This window comes from Hypanus sabinus, chromosome 8 (genome assembly GCF_030144855.1).
Source record: "Hypanus sabinus isolate sHypSab1 chromosome 8, sHypSab1.hap1, whole genome shotgun sequence".
NCBI lineage: Eukaryota > Metazoa > Chordata > Chondrichthyes > Myliobatiformes > Dasyatidae > Hypanus > Hypanus sabinus.
Genome location: NC_082713.1, coordinates 166,684,421 through 166,710,432, shown reverse-complemented (window position 1 = coordinate 166,710,432; position 26,012 = coordinate 166,684,421). Strand labels below are relative to the sequence as shown.

At 40.7% G+C, this 26,012-nt stretch overlaps 1 protein-coding gene across 1 annotated transcript in view; it reads left to right on the top strand.

Annotated features, from left to right (window-relative positions):
• LOC132397850 (myelin regulatory factor-like protein) overlaps nucleotides 1-26,012 on the top strand; it is a 71,105-nt gene that overhangs the window by 25,299 nt on the left and 19,794 nt on the right. The window contains exons 8-17 of the mRNA XM_059976600.1: nucleotides 659-735; nucleotides 3,346-3,456; nucleotides 3,642-3,732; nucleotides 5,439-5,639; nucleotides 7,006-7,114; nucleotides 11,081-11,190; nucleotides 12,370-12,533; nucleotides 18,978-19,055; nucleotides 20,323-20,383; nucleotides 23,824-23,903. Of these exons, the coding sequence (XP_059832583.1) occupies nucleotides 659-735; nucleotides 3,346-3,456; nucleotides 3,642-3,732; nucleotides 5,439-5,639; nucleotides 7,006-7,114; nucleotides 11,081-11,190; nucleotides 12,370-12,533; nucleotides 18,978-19,055; nucleotides 20,323-20,383; nucleotides 23,824-23,903 (1,082 nt within the window). The remainder of the gene's footprint in view (nucleotides 1-658; nucleotides 736-3,345; nucleotides 3,457-3,641; nucleotides 3,733-5,438; nucleotides 5,640-7,005; nucleotides 7,115-11,080; nucleotides 11,191-12,369; nucleotides 12,534-18,977; nucleotides 19,056-20,322; nucleotides 20,384-23,823; nucleotides 23,904-26,012) is intronic.

Here is a 26,012-nt window from a genome sequence, read left to right as displayed (position 1 = left end):
CCACCATACTACATCCTGGAGACTGAGAGGCCGGGTGAACCTTACTTATAACAGGGGGCGTGTCCAGACAGGTATACGTGGTTCACCACATTAGGAGCAGAAATCGGCCATTCAGCCCATCAAATCTCCTCCACCATTCAATTACGGGCTGATCTAATTCTTCCAGTCATCCCCACTCCCCTGCCTTCTCTCCATACCTAATCAAGAACCTATCTATCTCTGCCTTAAATGCCACAAACCTCACTGAAAGCTAACGAATGGTGAAAGGCCTCGATGAAGTGGATGCGGAGAAGATGTTTTCTATGGTGAGGGAGAGTAGAGGGCGTCCTTTAAGAACGTAGGTGAGGAGGAACTTTTTTAGCCAGAGAGTGGTGAATCTGTGGAATTTGTTGTCACAGGCGACTGTGGAGGCTGGGTAATTGGGTATGTTTAAGGCAGAGGTTGATGGGTTCTTGATTAGTCAGGGCATGAATGGATATGGGGGAAGGACAGGACACTGGGGCTGAGAGGAAAATTGGATCGGCTATGATTGAATGGTGGAGCAGACTTGATGGGCCAAATGGCCTAATTCTGCTCCTATATCTTACGGTCTTATTTGGCTTTCTTTTATACATCTAATAAAGGACTGCAATCATGAAACTGCTATTTTTCTTCACAGGCTGAAGCCACAAATCAGGTGATCAACATTGAGCAATCTCAATCTGACCGCAGCAAGAAACTTTTTAATCCAATCAGGTAACAGCTACAATAAAGTCCATTATAATTATGAAGTTTTAAAAGTGAAGCATAGCTAACTTGGAAAACTCAGCATCGCCCACAGGCAGAATGTGGGAAAAATGATAGGAAGGCTCAAATCGAGACTTTATCAGTAACAATTTACCTCAGAAACAATGATGCTAACAGCTTTCCTGTCATTGTTGGTTGTGCATCTGTAGGGAAACACAATCAGAAAGTGGCTGAATCAAAATCAGGTTTAATATCACCGGTATATGTCGTGAAACTTGTTAATTTTGTGGCAGCAGTATCTTGCAATACTTAATAATAAAAAGCAAATTACAGTAACATATGTGTATATAAAATAGTAAACTTAAATAAGTAAGTGCAAAAAAAGTAATGAGGTAGTATTCATGGGTTTAATGTCCATTCAGAAATTGGATGGCAGAGGGGAATCCCTGAATCATTGAGTATGGGTCTTTAGGCTCCTGAACGCCCTTCCAGATTGGTAGAGAAGATTTTAAGTTATTTGTCACTCAGCTGCTATTTTTCTGCCAAGCTCAGCTTTGAAATGCATTTAGGTATTTCACTGATGCTCACCAAAATCAGCAGGAAGCTGGAACAAATTTTGGACGAGGGACAAGCATGTGCAAGAACTGTGATAGAAATTGTTTAATAACAGTGATGGGGGATGTTCTTAGCAACACAGACACAAAATGCCAGAGGAACTCAGCAGGTCAAACAGCTTCTAGAGAGAGGAATAAACAGTAGATGTTTTGGGCAAGACCCTATCCTTATTTAAAAAAGAATTTGATAATAACACAAGGCTGGAATTACGTTGTACACTTGTAAATAAAAAGGAGAAATATTTCAGTGTCTTAGGGAGAATCTCCTAACCCAAATTAATTTCAAAATTGTATTTAAAATGTTAGGATATATGTCTAGATCAATATTTCCCTGTGCCCTTATTTGCATCCATCTTTCATGACGGTTGTATCGCTTTCTATACCAAAGCTTTGTAAAACAGTTTTCTACTTGTCTACTTTTTCTTTCATATTCTCTTCAAATATGAATTCTTTTCACTTCAAAGGCTCAAAGTACATTTAGATTTGTCTTCCCTATAGACAGACAAAGAAAGCCATGGAACAGCACCAACCTCTGTCCCCATGTGCAGAACTAAACAAATTTTGCAAACAGCAACAAAAATATGTGTGAAGAACACAGAATATAAAACACAAAATTGAGAGAGTCCAGGCATATTCAGTTCAACTCGTTATCTGCGGTCTATCCCGATTGAAAATCACCCAGAATAACAGCAACAAAAACAAACAACTGGAAACACATCATAACATGAACTATAGAGTCCGGTCCACAACTGCAGACCCAGAACTTCCGACAGCATCGAGGGAAAGACCATCTGAGTGCAGGGTCCTGCCTTCTGGAGCAGTGAGCAAGAGGGACAGAGAGAGATCATCACACGCAGACACCTTCCTCCAGCAGTAGTGAATGAGAGGCTTGTAGACGGCGCTGAACATATATTGAAATGAGTCTTTGTGTCAGTAGCATTCACACCTTACTTCTTAAAATGGGTTAAGATTCCCTCTCTCAGATATACATTTAGAGTAACTTATGCTGACACAACTGTATTTTTATGTTATATTGACTATCCTGTGGTACATACTATTTATTATAAATTGCACATTGCACACTTAGATGAATTTTTACTCCTGGTGTATATGAAGGATGTAAGTAATAAAGTCAATTCAATTCGGAATCAGATTTAATATCACCTGCATGTGTCGTGAAATTTGTTAACTTTGCAACAGCAGTACAATGCAATACATGATAAATATAGGAAAGAAACATGAAGTTCAGTAGGTTTATTTGTATATTAAATAGTTAAATTAAATAAGTAATGCAAAAACAGAAATTTAGAAAAGCGGTGAGGTAGTATTCATGGGTTCAATGTCCATTCAGAAATCAGATAGCAGAGGGGAAGAAGCTGTTCCTGAATTGTTGACAGTTTGCCTTCAGGCTTCTGCACCTCCTTCCTGATGGTAGCAGTGAGAAGCGGGCATGTCCTGGGTGATGGGGGTCCTTAGTAATGGACACTGCCTTTTTGAGGCATCACTCCTTGAAGATGTCCTGGATATCACAGAGGCCAGTACCCATGGAGCTGACTAATTTTACAACTCTGCAGCTTACAGTTAAAGACTAACTGAGCATTCAGGTGCTAATTGTATAAAGTGGCGATCTCTGTCTGGAACTGACACTGCAGCTGACAATCAACAAACTGCGATGAGAGAGTCACACTTGAGTAAACACCTGTCAATTCTCCACATTCTTCCAACCTGGAATTTAAAGTGATTTCAACATACTGTAACACACACAAAATGCTGGTAGGAACACAGGAGGCCAGGCAGCATCTATAGGGAGAAGCGTCTCGACCCGAAACGTCGACAGCGCTTCTCCCTATAGATGCTGCCTGGCCTGCTGTGTTCCACCAGCATTTTGTGTGTGTTGTTGTTTGAATTTCCAGCATCTGCAGATTTCCTCGTGTTTGCTCTTCAACATACTGTACTCATCTGGAAAAAGTAGCTTAGAGAGATTTCAATGTATTTAATTTTACAGGGTTGATTTGCCAGGAGACCAAACAACAAAAATCACCTTAGGAAGACTACATTTTGGTAAAACAACTGCGAACAACATGAGGAAGAAGGGGAAACCTAATCCAGATCAGAGGTAGAATGTGATTGAAGTAAAACACAGTCATAGAGTTGTTACTGAGATGCTGGTAAACATTTCCTTTTCTTTCTATAGTTGTATATAATTGAACATTTATTCTCTCATAACACGTCGCAATAATCTGTGGATAATTACTAAAAGGGAAACAGTCCTTGCCGTAATTGAACTTTCTCCTTTTACAGGTATTTCATGCTTGTGGTTGGTCTGTATGCACTCAGTCAAAACCAGAGTTATCTATTAACTGCTCATTCATCGGAACAGATAATTGTGCGGGTAAATATTTTGTAACTCAAGTTCATCCAGGAATCATCACTTAAACTATTCCTTAGTGTTAATAAATCTGAAGCTTCAAAGAAACCAGCACAGAATGTATGAATGGTTCCATTTAATATCAGAGAACGTGTACAGTATACAACCTGAAATTCTTACTCTTCACAGACGTCCCCGAAACTAAGAAAACCCCGAAGTTTGAATGACAGGAAAACATTCAAACGCCCAAAGCCCTCCCTCCCCCTGACACACAAGCAGCAGCACAGCATCAACCCTTCCTCCACTCATTTCAGAAGGAGGCATCAGCACCCCCTCCAAAACCTTCACATAATCAATAGCAAAGCCCTCAAAGAGACAACAATCTAGGTCTACCAAAATCTGTAGAATATGCCACATTCTGGCTTTCTCATCATTTCAATATATTGCACAATGGGTACTACACAGAACAAAGCTTTATTTATATAGATACAGTGTGGAATGAGCCCCTCGGGTCCTTTGACCCTAGTGCCACCCAGCAACCCCCAATGTTATCCTAGCCTAATCATGGGACAATTTACATTGACTAATTAACCTACTGACCAGTACGTCTTCAGACTGTGGGAGGAAACCAAGGAATCCCATACAGTCACGGAGAGAACGTACAGACTCCTTACAGGCAGTGGCAGGAATCGAACCTGTGTTGCCTGTACTGTAAAGTGTTGTGCTAACCAGCACACAACTGTGCTGACAGAAGAGCTTGCTGAATTGCTCTCTGTCAGTACAGCAGATCAACACAGACTTAATTTATTTAACTCTTTTTTGTAATAGATAAATATGTTTCTTTAATCTCATTTTTGTAAAGGGGAAAGAAATCATTATTGTATACATTCATCATCATCATCATTATGTGCCGTGTTATATGATGTGGCAACCATAGTCTTTCCATGACCAAGATTGCTCTTGGTAAATTTTTCTACAGAAGTGGTTTTCCATTGCCTTCTTCTGGGGAGTGTCTTTACAAGATGGATGACCCCAGCCATCTTCAGAGATTGTCTGCCTGGCGTCAGTGATCGCATAACCAGGACTTGTGATCTGCACCGGCTGCTCATACGACCATCCACCACCTGCTCCCATGGCTTCATGTTACCATGATAGATGGGCGGGGGGGTGGGGGGGGGTCTAAGTAGGTGCTGCACCTTGCCCAGGGGTGATCTGCAGGCTGGTGGAAGGAAGGAGCATCTTCTACCTCCTTTGGTAGAGACGTATCTCCACCTCGCCACCCCAATTGTATACATTATCTTTTCTATTTCATGCACTTTTGTTGTTTATTTATTCAGGTACAGAGGGGAATAGGCCCTTCTGGTCCTTCAAGTTGTGCTGCCCAGCAATCCCCTGATTTAATCCTACCCTAATCATGGGACAATTTACAATGACCAATTAAATAAGTAGTGCAAAAAGAGAAAAAAAAGTGAGGTAGTGTTCATGGGTCCAATGTCCATTCAGAAATTGGGTGGCAGAAGGGAAGAATCTGTTCCTGAATCGTTGAGTGTGGCCTTCAGGCTCCTGAACCTCCTTCCTGATTGCAGCAATGAGAACAGGGTGGTGGGGGTCCTTGTTGACATTTACTGATGCTTAATAATAGGTTAGTGATTCTCAAAAATTTGCACAATGTATCAAAAAGTACCTGATAAAAGGATAGAGTAAACTTGACAGCTTTACTTCTTTTTCAGGCTTCAAATCCGAGCCAGTTTGAGCACGACCATGAAGCAACGTGGCAACAGGGTCATTCCCCCAACACGATTGTTTGCCACGGCCAAGTGGGAATTAACACCGATACGCCGGATGAGGCATTGGTTGTGTGCGGCAATGTACAAGTCATGGGGACAGTAATGCATCCTTCTGACCAACGAGCAAAAGAGAATATACACGAGGTATTTTTGGTGCATGAAATTGTTACGAACCCCGTAACTGGGTCACTTACCAGCAAAGATAGAGAGGTCCGTTGAAGTCTGATGGTACTATTTTAACAGTGTTTATTGGTAAAAATACACAAAAATAATATCAATGCAAACATACAGATACTACACGTCGTCAATACTAAATCTAAAAGTGTGGGTATAATAATAATCAATAAGAAATAGCTCTATAGTTGTCTAGGGGATAATGTATTGTCCGATGGAAATATCAAAGTCACTTAGTTCGTTCGGGCTGCAGTCTTTGGTTGGAGTCAAGAGAGAGACTTTTAAAACTTGCCAGCTTTTCCTTTTTATGATGTCGATCCTTTGAGAGTTCCGTTTTTGTAGTTGGTCCTTTAGCTAAGCCATTCCGTGGAAAACTCATCATCCGGGCAAGGATGGACACACCGGCTGTCGCAGGATTTCTAGCGTTTCTCCTGGTGCGTCTAAAGGGGTTGTTCCCCAGACCCTCTTTTATCCTTACTCACGGGGTCTCAGATGTCAATCAGGTTGGGATGATGCAATCCCTCAATCAGCCCACTCTGTTCATTCCCTGAGGGCTTCAATGAATAGTACAGTACTCAATACACAATTCCGTCTCCAAGAGACAATGACCGTTATCCGTGGCTTTGTCTGTCAGAGGCCCAGGACACATTCCAAACCTTGAGGATTCTGCGTGTCTCTCTCTCATTTCCTGGGTCCCAGACCCAAATTAATAGCGATCTTGTGATTCTCAAAAAGGAGGAGGCTGCTTTGTACCCTTCGGCCCCCTCAGAGTTGTGGCACGTTCGTAACAAAATAAAATCAAAACACAGCAAGTCAGGCACCATTTCTAGGGAAGGAACTGGGCCTTATGTTTCAGGTCAATAACCGATGACCAAGAGAAAGATTGATGGAACTGTCTGATTGCATATTATTCTTAGAATATTCTATTACAAAGATTCAAAGAAAAAACATTTATTATTAAATTATATATGCAATATACAACCCTGAGATTTGTCTTCATCACAGACAGCCATGAAACAAAGAAATACCTTGGAACCATTTCAAAGTAAAACATCAACCCCCCCCCCCCCCACCGCACCAGAACGAATCGTACAATTGGAAAAAAACAGACGAAAAACACAGAACATAGAACACTAACCCTCAAAGTCATCGAAGGAGTCCAGATATATTCAGTTTAGCTCAGTTCAGTTCAATCTAGCGCTGTTCCAGTTATTAACCTGAGCCGTTAGAGGACTCCAGCATCTGTGGCTTTGCAATTAGAATTATGCAAAGCGCTTTAATTACCTTGCATGCATCAATTCCAATGGATATATGGAATGTTTTGTTTCTGCTGCAGGTTGACACCACGGAACAACTAAAGCGGATTACACAAATGAGACTCGTGGAATATGACTATAAGCCCGACTTTGCATTAAAAATGGGTGTTGATCATGTACATGGAACCGGTAATGCAAATCAAGTTTTCTTAACTATTAAGGCTTTTTATCTTGTCTACCGGTTAAGCTGCTGGTGTTTAGAACAGTAATGAAGATCCACTATCTCTGACAGTGCTTCATGTCAGTAGCTTCCTCTCTGTTTTTACTACTGTCTGTCATACTAGTCCTGGGTGAAGACTCAGGAATACCATCAAACTCAGATGTAGAAGGACTCTTGATTTCTGTTTCCATAACAGTTTTGTTAGCCCTAGCCTGGAAGACTGGTGGGTGACTCTTTGTCTGTCCTCAACCCTTTGACCTATTTGGCATGGGTGACCCTACCAAGAGCCAAAGCATAAAGCCCTGACTCCAGCCCACATAGTTCTCCAGATCACTGAGGCACACAAGCCTCCAAACCCTCTGACAAGGCTGTGATCCTCTTGGAGGATTCAATGATGCTACTCACATACATCTGCAAAAACGTTAACTTGCTATGATGGTGCTACTGGTGATTTTTTTTTTTGGATCCCACGGGTGTAAGAGAAAGTGGACGTGCAGTGATGTGAGAGAGCCTTAAAATATTAGGTAGAATAGACTTGAAAATGCAATTGTAACTTTATTGCTGTATTCTTTCATGTAGATTCAAGAGTATTTAAATAGAATATTTCATCTTGTGTTGATTAAACCCATTATTAACATTAGAACAGAAAAGAGTTGCTGAATAGCTTGGTCTTGTTCCTGTGTGTGTCATATTCTTGTGTTGGATGATCTTTTAGCTTTTCTTCAACGAAAGTTTTAATTTTGAATAATTACTATAATTATTTGCTTGATTATGTGATATTGCTAATATTCCTTCCCAGCTGGATTGATGGATCACTCTTTGTTGAACTTTTCCCCTGCATAGCTTACTAGTTTTCAACTGTTATACCAGAGGGCATGCATTGAAGGTGAGAGGGGGTAGGTTCAAAGGGGATGTGAGGGGTAGGTTTTACTCAGAGAGTGGTGGATGCCTGGCATGGAGATAGAGGCAAATACATTAGAGGTCTTTAAGAGATGTTTAGATAGGCACATGAACATGAGGAAGATTCATTATTGGTCATGGACATTGTGTAGGTATGAATGATTCGTTTTGGGGGATCTTTGATTTACTTTTTAGCTGTGTTGGCACAACATTGTGGGCTGAAGGGCCTGTTCCTAGGCTGTACTGTTCCGTGTTTTTTATTAAATATATCTGACTTTTACTCTGTGTGTTGTTGAGTGGAATGGTAACACCTGTTTTGCTAAGTTTTATGCTGATTCTTTTCAATCTCATGGAAAAAGTGTGGGATACTGGAGGTCAGACACTATTAACAAATGGTGAGGAAGAAGAAAGCTGTTTCTATTCTAATCGATACCATAGTGTGTCCATACATCAGGAGCAGGAGCTTTGTTCTCTTTGCTGACTTTCACCACTCACCATTCGCTCCAACACATTGTATTGCGGTGCTGTGACATCTCCTGCTAAATATTCTTGCTTTCACTCAAATGTCCAAAACAAAAGCTCACACATTTAGTTGTCGATTAAACAGAGAAATTCACGAGGAAGCTCTTTACCCAGAGAGTAAACAAAATGTGGAAGCTTCAACCACATTGAGCAGCATGCACTCAGTGGTCACGTTACTAAGTACACCTGCTCACTAATCACGTGGCAGCAATGCAAAGCATAAAAACATGCAGACGCGGTCAAGAGGTTTACCTGTTCTGACGAAACATCAGAGTGGGGAAGAAATGTGATCCAAGTGACTTTGGTGTGGGGATGATTGTTGGTGCCAGACAGGGTGATTTGAGTATCTCAGAAACTGCTCATCTCCTGGGATTTTCATGCACAACGGCCTCTGGAGTTTACCAAGAATGGTGTGAAAAAACAACAGAACCATCTAACTAGTGGCAGGTCTGTGGGCGAAAACGCCTTGTTAATGAGAGAGGTCAGAGGAGAGTGGGCAGACTGGTTCAAGCTGACAGGAAGGCGACAGTAACCAAAATAACCACATGTTACAACAGTGGTGTGCAGAAGAGCATCTGTGAATGCACGGCACATTGAACTTTGAAGTGCTTGGGCTACAGCAGCAGAAGACCATGAATGTACACTCAGTGGCCATTTTATTAGGTACAGGAGGCAGTTAACCAAGTGCAGGTGCAGGGATGGGTGAATCATGTCAGCTCACAAGGACAAATTCTCTTCTTGCTTCCTGGTATTGTTGACATGTTTAATATGCTGCCATTGTATTTGTATAAATGGAAGTTGAGTGCCGGTCGCTGCGTTGTGTTTGATTGTACAGAGGGACGTGGTTCTATCGCTGCACAGTTTTGTCATGTGCTCTGATGGAATACAGCCCGTGTTCCCTGGGATGCCCCAGTGTGTGGTCAGCACCTCACTCAGGCCACTTCCCCCAGTAGGTCAGACATGTAAGTCCCCAAACTTGTAAGGGCCATTCAGAGTTTCCCATATCTGCGTCGTAAGCTTAGTCCCCAGAATTGTTTCCTGATCAATTTTTTCTGCAGTTTTGTTGAGCACGTTTAAATTGTGCGTGAATGCTTCTGTCAATCACGCCTAACCAAAGCTGCGTCAATTCTATAGAAAAATTGTTCTAGTATTAAAAAAGGTAACCACAGCTCAAGAAAATACTTCAAAGTTCAAAGTACATACTGTAAACAGTATGTCAGCAGTATTACGAGATTCATTTGCTTGCAGTCATTCACAGTAGAACAAAGAAATACAATAGAATCAATGAAAAACTACACACAAGCAACCAATGTGCAAAAGAAGACACGCAAAATACTTAAAATATATTTTTAAAAATCTGTGAATTTATAAATCTGTAAATCTTAAAATTACTTAAAGCAATTCACAGATTTAGGGTAAACTTATGCACGTCAGTTTTAAACACGAGAATCTGCGGATGCTGGAAATCTAGAGTGACACACACAAAATCTGGAAGAGCTCAGCAGGTCAGACAGTATCTATTGAAAAGATTAGTCAATGTTTTGGGCTGAGACTTTTCTTCAGGATTGGAAAGGAAGGGGGTAGACACTAAAAAAGCAGGAGGAGGGGAAGGAGGCTAGCTGGAAGGTGATTGGTGAAGACAGTTGAGTGGGAAAGGTAAAGGGCGGGAGGCGAAGGAATCTGATAGGTGAGAAGAATGGAACATAAGGGAAAGGGAAGAAGGAGGGGTCCCAGGAGGAGGTGACAGGCAGGTAAGAAGAGGTAAGCCAAAGTGGGGATTAGAAGAGGGGAGGAGATGGGAAATTTATTTCTATTGGAAAGAGAAATAATGTGTTGCTCCTTCACCCTGAGAGTAGCCTCCCTCACCTGTCAGTTACGTCTCTCATGTCAGTTACATCAATTAATACAAAATATTCAAAATTTTATACTGGAATTTCGCCATTTCCATCAGAGCAGATTCCCTCCATAGTGATGAACAGAGTAATTCAATTTGGTACAGACTCAGATTTCCCAGCTCAGCTGCTTTGTTGGCAGACTGGTGGTATGAATCTCCCAGGAAATTCAGGATATCCATGATTACTTGTGTGATCTTTGGGAATGCTGAAGAACATGAACAGTTAATTTCAGTGGCCAACCTACAACTTCTGGTTATTGACTACCAAATAATTGAATCAATGTTAGCTTAAAAACCTTTGGAAATATTTAAATTTGTCTTATCAAAATGCATTACATTTTATAAAGGTTAAAAATTAATACAGCTAATGTTTACATTTTGCTATGTTTAACATTATACCACAATTATGATGGGCAGTATAGTGTATTTAAGATTTTATTTATATTCGAGTAATTTTGTGTGTGTGTGTGTGTGTGTGTGTAATATGCATGTGTGTCATGTGGCATATGGGTGCCTTGCTTAAAGTGAACTCAAATTTAGACCCACATTCCCACATTTTCAGACTCCCTTGAACTAGTTTATCATTCTGAAGTTACAAAACTTATTTTGTTTCATGCAGGCATGATAGCACAAGAAGTGAAAGACATTCTGCCAGCAGCTGTAAGGGAGGTTGGGGATGTGACCTATACCAATGGTGACAAAATCGAGAATTTCCTTATGGTTGATAAAGTAATGGAATTTATAATTTCTCATATTCTAATTACTGTTTTGTAATTTAAAAATTATAAGCCAATTCTCCCGGCATTATTGTACACTTTATCTAATGTTGCAAATGCTCGTGTTTAAATCAAGTTTCTCTTGGCGTTTAATTAATTTAGAACCAGCAAAATGGTTTAGAGAGATCTTAGAAAAAGATCTTAGTGAAGGATGTGTGGCAAGACCAACCAGGGCATCAGATACCCATTGAATTACAAGCTGATATTCCTGGCTCATTATTTGAGCATATGTTGTACAGAATAAATGAATCTGCTTTGTTGTGGCTTTCACATCTTAATCCTCATCTGAGTATTTGAAGTATTTGCTGTGTAGGCTTTAAGTGTTTGGCCAATTCCTGCACAGACAAATTATATTTCTACTTTCAGTCCTGGTTTCATACTTGACTTTTGCAGTGACTTCCCCTTTAGATTTATTCCAACATTAACAGTCCACCTGTCATGACAGAAGAATGGGGAGCTGGTGTTTGAGCCATTCAGTTTTCTTGTTTTTTTAACGGAGACATTTGGTTATCTCCCTCCTCAACATCGAATTTTTTTATCTGAAATTCCCCTCAGGAATCTGCTGTACTGACTTCCTTTTCTGCATTCATTCTGTAGGAAGGTACATCCTTCTCAGTATAAGATGATTTTATGATCTTGCTGCAATGTTATCAGCTCCCAGGTTACAGACATTATTTAAGTAATTGTTGTTTTCACACCTTGTGGTGCACAGGGCAGCATTTTTTGCCATTTCCGTAGCAGATGACTTTTTTTTGCGAGGCTGAGTTGCTAGCTTGCTGCTCAACCCGGCACAGATGGAAAGCGTGCATGGGGGGGCCCGCCAGATTTGAACTTGGGACCATTCGCCTCGAAGTCCGGTGCTGATGCCACCGCTATGGCACTGGCTGGCTTTTTCAGCCTTGATACCTGAGAAGGTACATCCTCGAGGAATTGCGGCTTCTAGTCACAGTAAACCCAACAAGCTTATATTGCTTATTTTACCTTTGGATGTACCAATGGAAGGAATACTCACTTTTAGAACAGTTGTAATTGATAGTCAGTAATTCTAATAACATTCTAGGAAATGAATAATTTTCTATGAAGAAACCTGGGTTTGTAGTTCTGTTACTGAAATAGTGTTTCCATTCTGTAGGATCAAATCTTCATGGAGAATGTTGGTGCCGTGAAGGAGTTGTGCAAGTTGACCGACAATTTGGAAAAAAGAATTCAAGAATTGGAGATCTGGAATAAGAATCTTGCCAGATTGAAGCAGAACGGGACCATGAACTCCACAATGACAGAGAAACATAGGAGCAGGTTTATACAATTTATATCGCCTGTTAATGAGCTTCTTTAGAAGCAGAGCTGCACTAATATGACACTAAATGGACATTTTAAAGCTCAAAGTTCAGTGCCAAGTTATTATCAGAGTACATATGTGTCACCACATACAACCCTGAGATTCTTTTTCTGTGGGCATACTTAGCAAATGTATAGAGCAGTAACTGTAAACATCAGGAGCTGTAAACAAACTGTGCAAATGTAAATGATAAATAAATAGTAATAAATAAGGAGCATGAAATAACAAGAGTCCTTAAATGAGTGCAGCTATTCCCTTTAGTTCTAGAGCCTGCTGGTTGAGGGGTAGTAACTGTTACTGAATCTAGTGATGTGAGTCCTGAGGTTCTTGTACCTTCTACCTGATCGCAGCAGCGAGGAGAGAGTAGGGCCTGAGTGAGGGATGGGCTCGATTTATTGATTCAAATCAAGCAAGTCGTAGCTGAAGTGGAAATATTATCACTGTATCATCACTGACATATGACATGGTAGTCCAACTCAAGTTTATTGTCATTTAACTATATACATATAGAATATAACCATATAATGTATCTAGAAACGAGACAACAGGATGTAAAGCACTTAACACACCATAACTTATGAACGTAAGGATAAAATCTACAGGGGAATCATGCATAAATAACAAACGAAAGTGCATAAATTAAATATTGTGAGGTACGGAACAGATTAACCAGTGACACAATGGTTCGCAAAATGCTTTACAGTACAGGCGACTCTAGTTCAATTTCGGCTGCTACCTGTGAGGTGTAGTACCTTCTCCTAGTGACCTTGGGTGCTTCGATTTCCTCAAAGACATACCGGTTGGTGGGTTAATTGGTCATTATAAATTTGGCTAGGATTAAATTGGGGGTTTACTGGATGGTGCAGTACGAAGGGTAGAAGGGCTTATTCCATGCTGTCTCTCAATAAAATAAAATAACTTTTCACAAAAAGGAAGCCTGCAGGATAAAAAAAAAGAAAACTTTTAATGTCAGTATGAATATTAGTCCAAAATTCAAGGAAGAAAGGACAGTGAAAGAAACAACAGTTCTGAAGAAGGAACTATGTTAAAGATTTTTTGAGCAATCATGAGTGTGGTGGTATCCGAACCAGACGTTGAGGCAAAAAATCCCAGGTTTGAATCCAGCCAGTTCCTTGCACGCTTTCCATCCATGCTTGGTTGAGCATTCAGCTAGCAATTCTGCCTCATAAAAAACAGGCAAAACGTGCTAAAGAAACAGCAAGGTGCCACAATGTGGCATGAGGTACGAAGAGGAAAATTTTTTTGTAATAACCTAACTATAAAAGAATATCGTTTCATAAAAATCTGCAATTGACTAAAATTAGTTGCATTCTTTATGATTTATTCTTTATATTTCAATTGGACTAATAGTATTTTTATTAATATAGCTTCATTTCTGCCTCATTTTGTCCAGAACAATGTAGCTTCAGTTTTGTTAAAGAGAAGCAGTAAACATTCTATAAAGTTCAATATGTGATTTATAAACCTCTCTCCCTTAAATATCATCAAAAGTTCAAAGTAAATTTATTATCAAGGTACATGTATGTCATCACATACAACCCTGAGATCCATTTTCTTGCGGGCATACTCAGCAAATCTATAGAATAGTAACTGTAACAGGATCAGTGAAAGATCAGCCGCAGTGCAGAAGACAACAAACTGTGCAAATATAAATAAATAGCATTAATTAATGAGAACATGAGATAACAAGATAATGAGTCCTTAAAGTGAGATCATTGGCTGTGGGAAAATTTCAATTATAGGAAAAGTGAGTATAGTTATCCCCTTTTTATTCAAGGGCCTGATGGTTGAGGGGTAGCCACTAATCCTTAACCTGGTGGTGTGAGTCCTGAGGCTCTTGTACCTTGTACCTGATGGCAGAAGTGAGAAAAAGACATGGCCTGGGTAGTGGGGATATCTGATGATAGATGCTACATTCTTACAAAAGCATTTCATGTAGATGTGGTTAGAAGGTTCAATGGTTAGAAGGCCTTTACTGGACTGAATTCACTACCTTCCATGGGATTTTCCATTCTAATGCATTGGTGTTTCCAAACCAGACGTTGATGCAGCCAGTCGATATACTCTCCACTACACATCCATAGAAGTTTGTCAAAGTTTTAGATGTCATGCCAAGTCTCCACAGACTCCTAAGGAAGTTGCTTTCTTTGCAATTTCACTTATATGCTGGGACCAGGACAGATTCAGAATCAGAATCACCGGCATGTGACGTGAAATTTGTTAACTTAGCAGCAGCAGTTCAATGCAATATATAATCTAGCAGAGAGAGAGAGAAATAATAAATGAAATAACACATAATAATAAATAAGTAAATCAATTAAGTATATTGAATAGATTTAAAAGAATGTGCAAAAACAGAAATACTGTATATTTTTAAAAAAGTGTCCAAAGCTTCAATGTCCATTCAGGAATCGGATGGCAGAGGGGAAGAAGCTGTTCCTGAATCACTGAGTGTGTGCTTTCAGGCTTCTGTATCTCCTGCCTGATGGTAACAGTGAGAAAAGGGCATGTCCTGGGTGCTGGAGGTCCTTAATAATAGACGCTGCCTTTCTGAGACACCACTATTTAAAGACGTCCTGGGTACTTTGTAGGCGAGTGTCCAAGATGGAGTTGACTAGATTTAAAATTTTCTACAGCTTCTTTTGGTCCCATGCGTAGTTACCCCCCCCCCCCCACAATACCAGACAGTGATGCAGGGTGTCAGAATGCTCTCCACGGTACAACAATAGAAGTTTTTGAGTGTATTTGTTGACATACCAAATCTCTTCAAGCTCCTAATAAAGTATAGCCGCTGTCTTGCCTTCTTTATGACTACATCAATATGTTGGGACCAGGTTAGATCTTCAGAGGAACCTGAAGCTACTCACTCTCTCCACTTCTGATCCCTGTATGAGGATTGGTATGTGTTCCTTCGTCTTACCCTTCCTGAAGTTCACAATCAGCTCTTTTGTCCTACTGACGTTGAGTGCCAGGTTGTTGCTGTGGCACCATTCCACTAGTTGGCATATCTTACTCCTGTATGCCCACTGGTCACCATGTGAGAATCTACCAACAATGGTTGTATCGTCAGCAAATTTGTAGATGGTATTTGAGCTACGCCTAGCCACACAGTCATGTGTATACAGAGAGTAGAGCAGTGGGCTAAGCACATACCCCTGAGGTGCACCAGTGTTGATTGTCAGCAAGGAGGATATTTTATCACTAATCCTCTGAAATAGTAACAACCAGGAATTTAAAGTTATTAACCCTCCCCACCTCTGATCCTCCAATGAGGACTGACTCATTGACCTCTGGTTTCCCTCTGCTGAAGTCTAGAATCAGTTTGTTGGTTAGGAGAACCTTACTGCAAAAACATCAGCTGTTGGTCGGTCACCAAGAGCATTAGGATTTCATTCTGTTGCAAGTTGAAATTCTCTTTTTTACTGTAGATATTCCACCAGAAGGGAACTCAATCTGTAAAATCTTGCCATCTCAAATAATTACTAAGTATATTTCTAAATAAGAAAATGCTGAAAATATTCTGCAGGTCAAGCACATTTGCTGGAAGAAAAACAGGTTCAATGTTAAACACAGGAGATTCTGCAGATGCTCGAAATCCAGAGCAACACACACAGAACACTGGAGGAACTCAGCAGGTCAGGCAGCATCTGTGGAAATGAATAAACAGTCAACATTTTGGGCTGAGACCCTTCTTCAGGACATTTTAGTTTGAAGAACCTTAGTTAACTTGTATCATTCTCCTCCCTCAGATGCAACCTGCCTTGCAGAGTGGCTCCAGCATTTTCTCTGTGTGTATTTATATTCTCAGCAGCTGCAATTCCTTTGATTTTGATTTTTCACATTTCCCTTGTTATGAGTGCTGAACAAACCAGATGGAAATGGGGTCCAGAGCTACCCCCCCACCTTGGGAACTATGCTGCTAATGAGAGAGAGATGAAGAACAGAGGCTACAGATAAGAGAGAGAGAGAGAGAGAGAGAGAGAGAGAGAGACACGACTGATTTATGTATTATGGCTTCTTCACTGATTATTTACCTTTTGCTACAATGACGCTTCTTTGCTCGTTAACATTCCTGAGGAAACAGCGGGAGTGGCCTAGTGTGATGGACATGGACATAATGAGTTGATGGATGGCTGATACCCAGTCAGTGCGGATAAAAGATGGGTCTGGGGAGACACCTTCAGACACACCAGTGGACACTGAAAGAGTGTGGTGCACCCACAGGAAGGTGGGGGCTGGGAGAATCAGTCCGGTGTACGGTGGATGAAGGCAGACCGTGGGGACTTGTGTGTGTGTCCACCCTGGCCTGGGTGACGAGTCCATCACTGAAGAACGGTCTAGCCTGGAACGGAAGGGTCATAACCAGTGACCCCAACGGTACAACAGAACAAGAAGACAATGGGAGGTTTGCCTGCTGCAGCTGCTCAGCTCTCGCTCTCTCTCTCTCTCTCTCTCTCTCTCTCTCTCCAACATTGCAACACAACAACAACTACCTCAGCAGAAACTGAACTGAACTCTATATTCCCTTATGACTATTCATTTACCCCTAGACTTTGATAGACTTTATTTGATACTGTTGATTCTTATTCCCACACTTCTGTTTTTATTAATGCTAACCTGTTTTATATGTATATTTGCATTATTGATACTGTATTGCTTAGTTTACTAATAAACACCTTTAGTTACAGTACCACCAGACTCCAACGTATCCTTCCATTTCTGCTGGTCTGTTAACCCAGTTATGGGGTACGTACCACCTTTTAGCGATGGGTCCCACACCACCAGGTTCAGGAACTGTTAGTACCCTGCAACCATCAGTCTCCTGAACCAGCCTGGATTAGTTCACTCTCCATAACTTTGACCTGATCCCACAACCTATAGACTCACTTTCAATGATCTACAACTTATGTTTTGAGTATTATTTATTTTATTATTTGCATTATTTGTCTTCTTGTGCACATTGGCTGTTTGTTAGTCTTTGTTTATGTGAGGTTTTTATATAAATGCTGTTGTATTTCTTTATTTTCCAGTAAATGCCTGAAAGAAAATAAATCTCAAGGTAGTATATGATAACAAATATGTACTTTAATAAAAACTTTACTTTGACTTTGATTTCCATATCGCATGGTAATGGAAGTGTTTGAGGTACAAGTTCTCCCGTGTATTTCCCCATTATTCATTGTCACTCATTCTGTTTTTATAATTTATGCAAAAGAAGACAAATTATGCAAAGAAAAAAACTCTATTCAGAATCAGATTTAATATCATTGGCAAATATCATAAAATTTGTTAACTTCATGGCAGCAATACATTGCAATATATAATAAATATAGAGAAAAAACTGATTTATATTAAGTATATATATGTCTATTAAATAGTTAAGATAAAATGAGCTGAACTGAGGCCTTTATAGGTCAGAATTGACCATGGATGTTGTGCTCTAGCTGTCTCGATATGCAAGCCTGGGCAGTACGATATTGAGAGTAAGTTGTTGCCTAAGCAGCAGGGTTCAGCTCTTCACGAAGCTAATGAGCCCAGAGGAATGGCAGAGACTGATATGGTTTGTGCCAGCAGCGTCGCAGGAGTTGCCAGTCAGCATTGAACTCAATGTGGGACTGCCGAAGAGATGCCAGCTCCGGATTTTTCCCTCAGGGCTTACTCCCAAAGCTTTCCCCATGAGTGGATATAGCCGGAAGGCAGTGGAGCTTTAACATCAGAGTTTAGATCTTTAGTTCTTGCTGATGTTGAGTGCAAGGTTGTGGCTGCAACACCACTCAACCAGCAGGTATATCTCGCTCCTGTATGCCCTGTCATCACCATCTGAAATTCTGCCAACAATGGTTGCAAATTTATAGATGCTGTTTGAGCCATGTCTAACCACACAGTCATAGGTGTAGAGAGAGTACAGCAGCGGGCTAAGCACACACCCCTGACGTGTGGATGATCAGTCATGATCACAGTGAATGGCGGAGCTGGCTCGAAGGGCCGAATGGCCTACTCCTGTACCTATTGTCTATTGCCAGTGTTGATCGTCAGCAATGTGGAGATGTTACTTCCAACCCGCACAGATTGTGGTTTTCTGGTTAGGAAGTTGAGGATCCGGTTGCAGAGTGAGGTACAAAGGCCCAGGCTCTGCAGCTTTCTGATCAGGACAGTAGGAATGATGGTGTTAAACGCTGAGCTGCCATCAGTAAACAGCGTCCTGACATGGGTGTTTGTTTCCTGTTTGTTTATTTCCATCTAGCTCTGAAAATTTAATTTCTAAGTTTTCCCCCGTCTCTAGTCAGCTCCACCTCTCAATTGTCTATCAAAACTTACTTGCACAGGGTTGTTCTTTGGCATAAAAAAAAGTGTTTATTGAATTGATCTTTCACCTGCAGGAAACAGAGAGCGTACTCACCTTATGGGCGTGGTCCTCATGCTATCCCCAGTAGTGCAGAATTCAGTGATAAGACAAGGTAAGACAAATACAATCTTACCAATGTCCAACTACGTAGTTGTCAATCAGGAGCCAACCCAATATAGTGTCACTTGTAGGAGCCACGTATCCGTTTTACTTTGTGGCTCGTTAATTATGGTAATCTGTGGTTGGGGAGTGGTAGAAACAAATGAGTAGAGTCACATATTCACACTTACGGTTAGTTAGTTGTTTAGTGGAAAAGTGTTGAGTTAATTGGGACATTAATTGGAATGTCATTACACTGCTTAAATATGCATAGATGCTAATTCTGATATTGTTAATTAGAACACTTCATTATGCTGATTTGAATGCTAATAACGGTATATTGCTAATTTACTTTTGTTAATCTTTTATCACTACATGACTGTTTGTCTTTGCTGGTTTTGTGATAAGGGATCGAAAGTACCTTTCTTGATTTGGAAATTGATCTTTTGGAAACGCATCATACAATGTCAATCTCCTGGCCTTGTCTGACAGCAACTTTGGTTTGTCTTAAAGTAATAGCTCTACCACTCTTTCCAAATGTGCACTTGGACCACTCTCGACATGGTAGCATAGTGACTGGCACAAAGCTTTACAGCGTCAGCGACCCAGGTTCAATTCCCACCGCTGCCTGTAGGGAGTTTGTATGTTCTCCCCATGATCGTGTGGGTTTCCTCTAGGTGCTCTAGTTGCCCCCACAGTCTAAAGACATACTGTTTAATTGTCCTGTGATTAGGCCAGGTCTAAATCAGGGTATTGCTGGGTGGCACAGCTTGAAGGGCTGGAAGAGCCTATTATGTGCTGTTTGTCAATAAATAAATAAAAACAAACCTTTGCTTTGGTATTTCTGTATTTCGGCCTGTTCTTTTCTCCCTAGTATATTTTTGCTATAGGCACAGGACATGGCATTAACTTCATTTGGTTGACCAGGCCCTGCCTGCCTTTACAATATTTCCAACATTGGTGAATTGTTTGAATGGTTATTACACAGTGACCTATCCTGTGACCTTTCCCTCACGGCCCTTTCAGTGGCTGCTCCAAACCTCAATGAGTCCCTTACACGTGTCCTTGGCATATGCTGCGGTTGTACCAGCTTATACTGACACCAGCAAGTATCAGGCAGAACGCAATGTGTCTTTCACTGTATGTGTGATTAATGAATACACCTAATTTAATTTTAAAAGTTTTATAGCTTCATCTACTAAGAGAAAGCAAGTAAGACCACAGAATCAGTAACCAGTGAAAAGGCTGTTTAAACTGAAATCTTGTTTACTGTTTTACAGCATGTTCAGCCAATCGAGCAACTTAGTGCCCTCAAAGAAACCTGTTATGGCCAACCGCAAGGTATGTGAGAGTGTCAGGGATCTGCATTATAATGTACATTCTGTTTCTTATGTTGAACAGCACTGAAGATTTGATAGGAATTGCAAAGCCATACTGTGCAATATCCTGGAGCTCCCTTACTAGCAGCAATGTCATCCTTGACACCATAGACTAAAGAATAACTCACCAATATCACCTCAAAGTTAACTTGGGATAAACAATAAATTCTAGGGAAACTCACATCTGAGAAATAATTTTTTAAAAATCCTTTATTGGGAACTTAAGTTAGTACAAAATTAACTTTATACTGAAAATATTGGTTATTCAGTGATTTAAGATAAACAATGTTATCTACAAACAAAAATGAATTAACAGTTTTCAGAAAACCAAGCGGTTTTGATTTTTAAGAAAGTCAAATATACAGCATGTGCCTTACACTGGTTTAAGACATCTTTAAACTTTTGGAATATGATCATGTTTATGACACAGAAAATGTAGCAGCGCTTCGTGTCTACGGATGCATGTCTATGAATAGACTTGGACTAGAATAGCCAACTTTATTTCACTTTCCACAGTTGTTACCTGATGAAGAAAGGCAAAAAAATCTTGATTTGGTCATAGGTTGATGGAAATTTGAACTTTTTAGACAATAGACAATAGACAATTATCCCCATTATGTAGCAATAGGAATTCTAACAACCAGATTCAAGCCCAAATAACATATTGAGCAAAATGGATTCAAAATTGTCCTTTAAAGAACACATGAACTAAAATCTACTAATGTGCCTGATCTCAGCATTCGCTCTATCCATCTCTCCATCCGTCCATGCAGTAGATACAAACACACAAAACACAGAATAGGCCCTTGAGGACCTTCGAGCCATGCTGCGGAGATATCCCTCGATTTAATCATAGCCAAATCAGGGGACAATTTATAATGACCAATTAATCTAGTTAATCTGAAGCACCAATTTTTTCCTCTTTGTCATGAAGCAAGACTGCACGTGAATTATACTTTAATGATATGGTAAACTGTTTGGACATTCCTTGATGCGAAGCATCTGACCCCATTGTCGCAGCCAGCACACGCTGTGTTATTCCATATCAAGAGGGGAATTCAGTGGAAATAATTTGTGACCGTTTTGACAGAATTTTCAGTTCTATCATTATTACAGGAGAATATTATATTCTGTAGATTGGATAAGATTCAGTTAAGATTAGTTTATTGCAATAGAAATCAGAATGCTATGAAATTTCTTGCTCACAGAAGTTCACAGAGAAAACAGTATGTATAGTTCATTTGCTATGTGCCTTGTTGTATGATGTGGATGATCATGATCTTTCCATAACCATGGAAACAATATTCTTGGCAAATATTTCTACAGAAGTGGTTTGCCATTGCCTTCTTCTGGGCAGTGTCTTTACGAGACGGGTGACACCAGCCATTATCAGTACTCTTCAGAGATTGCCTGGTTGGTGTCACATAGCGAGGACTTATGATATGCACCGGCTGTGCATATGACCTGATCCCATGGCTTCACCTGGCCCAGAGTGGGGAGGTGCTACACCTTGTCCTAGGGCAGGGGTCAGCAACCTTTACCACTGAAAGAGCCACTTGGACCCGTTTCCCACAGAAAAGAAAACACTGGGAGCCGCAAAACCCGTTTGACATTTAAAATGAAATAACACTGCATACAACGTTTTGTTTTGCCTTTATGCTATGTATAAACAAACTATAATGTGTTGCATTTATGAAATTGATGAACTCCTGCAGAGAAAACGAAATTACATTTCTGCATGCAACAAAAACATTTTGACCTCCGAAAAAAAGACGTTGGGTTGAAGGTTACTTTTAAATAAAATACTCAATGTCTATTTGAGTCCTTCTTGTATTTATGAAAAACGCCAAACTTAAATTTGCCGCCAGCAGCAAACCAAAAATAACGTCAGCCAGCTGTCAACCTGAAAAATAAAAGGACTATTTCACTGAACAATGAAAACATATGAATATACGCAAAATAATAGGCAATTAAAATATTTATCATCCTTGTTCAGGTTGACTCACACCTGACAATGCAGTCGTATTCAGTAGGGATGGATCGATGCTTAGGGGAGTGACCGGGAAGGATAATGTGTTTTTTTCCTCTCTGAACTCACAGAAGCGTTTCCCAAACGATGTTTGCATTGCGATGATTGCAGAATGTAAATACTCCGAATTTATCAAGTCGTGACCTTGTTTGAACTCTCTCAAATTGGGGAAGTGAGACAATGTGCCTTTCTGTAAATCTCTGGCAAGCAACGTCAACTTGCGCTCGAATGCCAAAACATCCTCCAACATGTGCAGGGCTGTACGTCCTTACCCCTGAAGAGCTGTGTTCAGCATGTTCAGGTGCGCTGTCATGTCTACCATGAAGTGTAGCTTTTCCAGCCACTCTGGCTGTTCCAGCTCAGGAAAGGTGAGCCCTTTGCTGCCCAGGAAAGTTTTCACTTCTTCCAGACACGCGACAAAGCGATTCAGCACCTCCCCTCTGGACAGCCAGCGATAAAAACAAGTTGTAGCGGTGTGCTACACGCAGTCAGTAAACTGCAGTCAAAGATAGCTTTATTCGAACTAAACAGCCTTGCTTTTAAGCCTCCCTCAACCCGCCCCCCATGGGCGCGGATGCTGCAAAAGACACGTACTCACAAACCCCCGTAGGCTATCTCCCTTAGCCTGAACGCTGGCTAATTGTGAGCCGGTTCGGATGTGTCAGGAAATGGGTCGCCACAACGTCTTATTTAGATTGTACAAGATCACCATAATCTTCAAATTTAGATTTACATTTCAAAAACTAACAAACCAACATAAAATACATTTTAATTAAATACTGACCATGTAGCGGTGTGCTACACGCAGCGCTAAAATTACGACACGGAGTCGGTAACTGCAGTCGAAGGAAAAAACTTTATTCGAAATCTTCAGCCTCACTTTTAAGCCTCCCTCAACCTGCCCCCATGGCGCAGAGGCTCCAAAGCTCTGTGCTCGCAAACCCCCGTAGGCTATCTAATTGTGAGTCGGTTCGGATGTGCCAGGAAAAGGGTCGCCACAACCAATTATTTCTCAAAGCAACAGGGAGCCGCAGCACAGATGTAAAAGAGCCACATGTGGCTCCGGAGCCGCGGGTTGCCGACCCCCGTCCTAGGGTGACCTGTAGGCTAGCAGAGGGAAGGAGTGCTGTACAGCTCCCTTGGCAGAGACGTATCTCCACCCCACCACCCAGGTGTATATGGTAACACAACAGTAAATACAGTGCCAAGCACTAAGTGACACAATGGTGAAGAGTATAGTAATGCAGACTGAAATAGTTCCTACTTGGAATTGGTATTTTGTGTATTAGTGATAAATCTGGGTGTTATTGACTTCAGGGTGTCTAATCTTAGTGCATTAGTTAATTCTGCCTGCTTTTCTCTTTGTCATTCAGGCTTACCTTAAACAAGAGTGCACTCCACAAAAAGTCTTGCAGACTGCCATCATGGCTCTGTTTGGTGTCATGGCCTTTTGGTAAGCATAGATTTATTGAAACTATTCTAAATTAGTTGCATCCTTTTTAAAAAAATTGTTATTGACATTCTGCATTTTAAAATTTTAAACTAAATTTGGATGCCACATAGTGTTACTGTGACGCTGTCACAGCTCAGAGTTCAATTCTGACCTCATCTGTAACGGGTCTCTGTGAGTTCTCCCCGCGGAATGTGTGTGTTTCCTCCGGGTGCTCCGGTTTCCTCCCACAATCTAAAGATGTACCAGTTAGTGGACCATAAGACATTAAGATACACGAGCAGAATTAGGCCATTTGGTCCATCGAGTCTGCTCCGCCATTTCATCATGGCCGATCCATATTCCCTCTCAGCCTCAGTCTCCTGCCTTCTCCCCGTATCTCTTCATGCCCTGACTAATCAAGAAGCTTTCAAACTCTCTTTTAAATGTACCCAATGACTTGGCTTCTACAGCTGCACGTGGCAATGAATTCCACAGATTCACCACCCTCTGGTTAAACAAATTCCTCCTCATTTCCATTCTAAAAGGATGTCCCTTTATTTTGAGGCTGTGTACTCTGGTCCTTGATTCCCTCACAACCTCTCCACATCCACCCTATCGACTGGATTGTAACTAGTACATTGTCCCGTGATGAGGCTAGGGTTGATCAGGGATCGCTGGGCAGCACAGCTCAAAGGACCTATACCAAGCTGTATTTCAATAAATAAATAAATATATACTTGGCTGGCATGATTTTAATTGTAAAATATTTCTGTTTATGTTTGCCTTCAAATGCATTTTGAATGCATCCCTTTTCTCTATCCCTTCCTGCGAACACCTCATCCCAAATGGTTAAAGTTTTCTTTCAGTGGTTGGTTTTCAATTCTCAACAATGGCTAATTCTAATTTTTTTTGTATCTCCTTTCCACGGACCAATTTCCCCCCTGTCTGCCCCTCCCCAACTTCCAATGAACTTTATACAGACACTGTAGGAATAACTAGCACTGATAGTGTTCACTAACAACATAGTTGTAAATGAAAGTTAAAACCATTAAGTTGAAGTTAAAACACAGATGTACAGTATAAAGCTTAGAATTTAATGATTAGAGATTAAGAATTCTATAGTTTTGTCATTGTGATAAAATATACACAAAAATGTGAGTAGGAAAGTGCATTTGGAGTTATAGAGGAAAATGCAGTTTCTACCTTGAGGCTGTAGATTTATCATATCTTATTTTTATTTGTTTCTAAATAGTCCTAAAAGCTTGCCAAGTCATTGCTGTTTCCATAGCCTTAGCTACCTAGTGTTCCAATCAGTGTGAACAGTCAGTGGAAAGGAAATGGAGTTGTAACCTGGCTACCACAGAGAGAAATATTTAAATTCCACATTATGATTTCTTCTCTTTCTTTTGCCCGTTATGCTGCTGGTGTTAAGGGCAGCAATGAAGACCCTCCATCTCTGGTGGTGTTCAGGGCTTCCATCGTCGTATCAGTAGCTCAGTTTTCATTACAGTCAGTCATGGAGACTCAGGAATACTGATGTAGAAGGATCCTTCATTTCTGTTTCAGTAACAGTTCTGTTTGACCAGTCAGGGTGCTTAGCCCTGAGCTAAACCCCTGAACCTGGGGAACTGGTGGCCCACTCTTAGTCTGGCCTCTACCTTATGACCTGTTTGGCATGGGTGACCCTACCAAGAGCCAAAGCACAAGGCCCTGACTCCAGCCAACATAGCTCTCCGGGGTCATTGAGGCATAAGAGCCTCCAAAACATGACAAGGTTGTGATCCTCTTGGAGCTGCACATTATGAGATTCAAGCATTTGTGGTAAAAATGCGAAATGTCCCTATGATATGGAGCAGTTAGTAGAAGTACATAATGACCTACAAACATTTGTTTTATTACATGTGCTTCATAATAAGAAGTGTATGTTTATAGTTTCAATTATTAAAAAGACACAGAAATTTTAGTGTCATATTTTGCTTTTTATAATTTCCCAATTTAATAAACCCAATTTCCCTCGGGATCAATAAAGTACGTCTGTTTGTCTGTAATTACAGAATCAGATTTGATGAACTCAGAGGCAGAATTTGTGCTGTAATTTCCATTACTCTGTCCCAATTCTGCATCTTGTTT